The 4,872-nt window shown below is 43.6% G+C and overlaps 1 protein-coding gene across 1 annotated transcript; it reads right to left on the bottom strand.

The window, feature by feature from the left end:
* Nucleotides 1-134: 134 nt before the first annotated feature.
* Nucleotides 135-3,257, bottom strand: LOC108767640 (uncharacterized). The gene has a single exon (XM_018517609.1). The coding sequence runs from the start codon at nt 3,255-3,257 to the stop codon at nt 135-137; it is 3,123 nt and encodes a 1,040-aa protein (XP_018373111.1).
* Nucleotides 3,258-4,872: the final 1,615 nt, after the last annotated feature.

The raw sequence follows: 4,872 nt of genomic DNA, 5'->3' as shown, positions 1-4,872 counted from the left end.
CTAGAAGTGCCGCACGCCAGCGCCCGTTCAGCGCCATGGCTGCCACTTATCGACATGAGCGCGCGCGCCAACGATTGAACGTCACGAGTTCACAACATTCCGCCCGCCTTCGTTAATTACCTTAACGAAAAGTTCTACATAACGTCAGCTTGAATAGGAAGCGGACATAGTTTGACCACCGGTCTCTTTAAGATAGAAGCTTGAGTCTTGATAGTCACTACCCGTACTAAGTCATCCTCACCAGGATGAACAGCAATGACTCTCGCTAGTGGCCATTTAGCAGGCGGATATCTCTCATCCACAACGAACACCATGGAACCTATCCCGATCGAATCAGATTCAATCTTCCACTTGGATATAGCGTGATATCGCTGTAAGCATTCTTTGGACCATCTTGTCCAAAAGCAATCAACCATTTTTCGTATTAGTTGCCATCTGGATAGTCTTGGAATACACGTGTCCTCTAAAGATGGTTCTGGTACAACATTAGGCGCGCAGCCCATGAGGAAGTGACCAGGGGTCAAGGCGTTTAAATCTTCTGGATCGTTACTTAGTGGTGTTAGTGGTCTCGAATTGAGAATGGCCTCGATCTGAACGAGTAGAGTATTCATCTCTTCATAGGTCAATAACGCGTCTCCTATTACTCGACGAAGGTGGAATTTCAAGGATTTTACTCCTGCCTCCCATTTTCCGCCAAAATGCGGAGCTGATGGGGGGGTTAAATTCCACTGTGTACCGTTATTTGCTAGCAGAGAAGCGAGTTGCTGAGATTCGGATGTGGCTTCGGAGAATAATCGTTGCAACGTAATATCTGCACCTGTAAAATTAGTGCCACAGTCACTCCATAATGAAGTACAGATTCCTCTCCGCCCCGTGAATCGTTTATATGCAGCTATGAACGCATCAACGGTGTAATCAGTAACCAACTCCAGATGAATCGCTGAGGTAGAAAGACAGACAAATAGAGCAACATAGGCCTTATACTTTCGAGCGTTTTTTCCCTTCCACGTTTTAATGGAGAGTGGTCCAGCATAATCAATACCCGAATGGAGAAATGGACGAGATTGTGTAACTCGTGCCTTTGGAAGCTGACCCATCAACTGCTGCGCCCTTTTCTGACGGAAACGAGTGCATTGAATGCATTTAAGTATATGACTCTTGATAGGGACCCGACCCCCTATGATCCAAAATTCCTCACGCAGAGTGGATAACATGATCTGAGTTCCCCCATGCAAGGTTCGCTCATGCGTATCTGCTATGACTAATGTAGTGAGTGGAGAACACTTCGGTAAGATAGCCGGATGTCTGGCTTCCATCCCTAACGATGAATTTTGAAGGCGACCCCCAACCCGTAAGATACCGTCAGCACCTTTGAACGGCGTAAGTCGCGAAAATGGGTGTGAAGGTTGAAAGTGTTTTCCGCTAGAAATCAACTCAAGCTCTTTTGAAAAGACCGCTGATTGTACGGTTTTTACCCAAAATTGTTTCGCCGAATCTAATTCAGTGGTAGTGAGAGGATGCGTCAGAGATGACTTAGGAGATTTGCGAAACCTGTCAATAACTCGTCGGCAAACGGCAGTAATCCTAAGTAATTTCGTTAAGGAAGAGTATCTCGATAGAAGACTCCAATATTCGAACTGTTGAACGCAAATCGTAACCACCTTAATGGGTTTTTCTTCCAGGTTTTCAGTGCTTTCGGTACCGCTTAGAGTAGTTGGCCAATCAGAATACGGTCTCGTTAACCACACGGGCCCGTTCCACCAAATCTCCTTATTTAATAGTTGACTAACTGTTAAACCTCTTGTTGCCAAGTCGGCAGGATTCTCCTGTCCTGCCACGAACCTCCATTGCGCTTGCGGCAAGGATTCCTGAATAAAGCAGACTCTGTTGTGGACGAAGTCCTTCCAACGTGAAGGATGGTTACTTATCCAGGTGAGCGCCACAGACGAGTCGGTCCATAAATAAATGGGAATGTGATTCTGATTCAAAATCTCCAATATGTGTCTCACTAGCTTGGTCAGGAGAACCGCACCAGCGAGCTCCAACCGCGGTATGGTCATCCGTTTCAAGGGAGCCACTTTAGTCTTTGAACCAATTAACTTCGTATGGATAGTTCCATCGCTAGAGGTCAATCGAGTATAGACGACTGCTGCAAATGCATGCGGTGAAGCATCAGCGAATCCGTGTATTTCAAATGTTCGATCGGAACTTAAGCCTATCCATCTAGGAAAACTAACAGAAGTTAAATTCTGAAGATCGTTAACGAATGAGGTCCATTTAGAAGCTATCGTAGAAGGAACTGGGTCATCCCATCCCAGTTGTATTGACCAAACTTCTTGCATTAATATCTTCGCCTTTATAATAACAGGTGATAGGAAACCAAGCGGATCGAACAACCTTGCAATTGTAGACAATATAATTCGTTTCGAAATGATCTCCGTTTGTTTGTGGTGAAAATTAAATCGGAAAATGTCCGTATCTAAATGCCAATATAGTCCAAGTGACAGCACAACTGAGTTCTCCCCAACTGGTACAGACGAACTAAAAATTCTATCCTGTTCCGGTATGGATGTTAATACGTCAGGGTGATTACTAACCCATTTCTGCAAGTGGAACTCGCCCGCCATGCAGAGTTGGTCTACCTGCTGAAGAATCATTTGCGCCTGATCGATAGAATCTCCTCCTCCGAAGAGGTCATCTACATACCGGCCCTGTGTCAATACAGGAACCGCTAAGGGAAATTTCTCTCCTTCATCCGTAGTTAGTTGATACATGACCCGAAGAGCTTGATAGGGAGCGCAAGCCAATCCGTAGGTTACGGTTGTAAGTTGATAGGTCGATAAGTGACCCTCGTGGTCTATCCATAAAATTTGCTGATATTTCCAGTCTTCTGGATGGATCTTTATCTGACGGAACATCTTCTCAACGTCAGCTGAAAATACATATCGAAATTGTCTAAACCAAATCAAGACCTTGAACAAGTCAGTTTGCATTTTGGGTCCAACATGAAGTAAGTCGTTCAGTGATATTCCCGTCGTAGTCTTGCTGGATCCATTAAACACTACCCTTAGCTTAGTCGTGATACTACTTTCCTTTACTATTCCATGATGAGGTAAGTAATATCCAGAAGTGGATTCTGACTGAGAATCTGGTATCGGTATCATATGTCGCAGCGTTGCGTATTCAGCTACAAAATCTGAGTACAATCTTGCGTAAGCTGAATCCGAGGCGAACCTCCTATTCAACTGATGTACCATGCGAATGGCTTTTGCCTTCGAGTCTCCCAATTGCTCTGTGGAACGTTTGAACGGTAACCTTAGCACGTATCGGCCTTGTTGATCCCTTGAATGTGCGTCTTGACAGAAATCTTATGCGGATGAGTCGTGAATTTTCCATGCCGAGTCTTCTCGAAAGCTTGCAGCGACCGAAGTCTGGATAATAGAAACTCGGTGAATTGTTTCCACGTAGGTGGCTCCTTGGTGGAACCCAAGTGCTGCTCCCATGCTTTGACCGATTCAGAATCCAAGCGTTGTACGGCAACAAAGACAAGGAAGTCATCCCACTGTCCTACTGGTCGTTGTAAATTTTCCAGAGACCTGTATATTTGCATGATGTTAGTGTACAAGAGCTCCATCTCCTGAGCTGATTCCTTGGACATACGTTTCAAGTTAAGCAGAGAGTTCAAAGTCGAGTTCACCAACATTCTGGTATTTTCATAAAAGGCAATTAATGTCTCCCATGCTCGTTGGAAGTTATCCCCCGTAATTGTCATATTCCTTAACAGTTGAGCAGCATTGCCGACCAAGCTAGTTTTCAAATACTGGATTTTTTCTACCGCAGATAAAGAACGATTAGCTATCACAAGAGATGTAAATAAATCTTTGAAAGAAAGCCACTCTTCAGGATTGCCATTAAATTTCGGAATTTCTATGCGAGGTAACTTAGCGTGATGATAATATGAAGTACCTGTCGGAACAGGGAAATCCAGACGACCCGAAGAAGATCCGGTCAAGGCTCCATGATCAGAATCGTATAATAAACCGATACGCTCCGTAGACTCTAAGTAAAGTTCCCGGGTAGTGACAAACAAGTTATCCAAGAAGTAAGAATGACTCCGTATGTACAGTCTATCCTCAACACTTAATTCTTGCAAGGCTATTCCAATGGCCTCGTGAACTATGGAGAACTTCTCCCAATCATCTTTCAGAGCAGCAAGTCGTGCCTGAATTCTTTGTGAATTCAAGTTAGTTAATCCTACTTTAGTTAAATCTTCGTAAGAACTAGCAATCAAGTGGTTCAGTGCGACCTGCTGCTCTAAGCGAGCCTCCACATGTGCTAGTCTCATCTCGCAACTGCTTGAATAGATATCTCTATATATCCGGCTCGAAGGACCAATGTTCGATAGCAGTCGTTTAATTCAAATATATCTATCAGAGCGGAATGAGATTCACACTTTGTTTCATACAAGTAATCGCTATACTTAGTTAAAAACCTAGAATAATTCTTATTACTAATGAACATGTATAATTAGACTTAAAGTTAGAGGTTATACGGAAAGCTAGCCGTACATAGTTGATTGGATATTAGGTTAGCATTACAATAAGGTAGTTGATTAAATGTTGATAATAAAATGCAAACAAGAAGGTAACGTTACAAGTATCCGTAAAGAAACTGTGGATGACTAACGCGTCTAGATCGGTTGACTATAATAAACTGTTCTTCAATACCTCAATAAACGATGAGGTTATTACGTGAGTGGGTGATGGGAAGGAAATATGTAGACGTATTCTTTGGCTGCACCAGCGTCTTCGTTAGATCCTGATGAGTTGCCGAGTCTCGACTAAGTCCATGGTTTGATGGGGCCAGTCATCG

This window comes from Trachymyrmex cornetzi, unplaced genomic scaffold, assembly GCF_001594075.2.
Source record: "Trachymyrmex cornetzi isolate Tcor2-1 unplaced genomic scaffold, Tcor1.1 scaffold703, whole genome shotgun sequence".
NCBI lineage: Eukaryota > Metazoa > Arthropoda > Insecta > Hymenoptera > Formicidae > Trachymyrmex > Trachymyrmex cornetzi.
The sequence above is the reverse complement of the archived record's forward strand: the minus strand, read 5'-3'. Positions and strand labels throughout refer to the sequence as shown.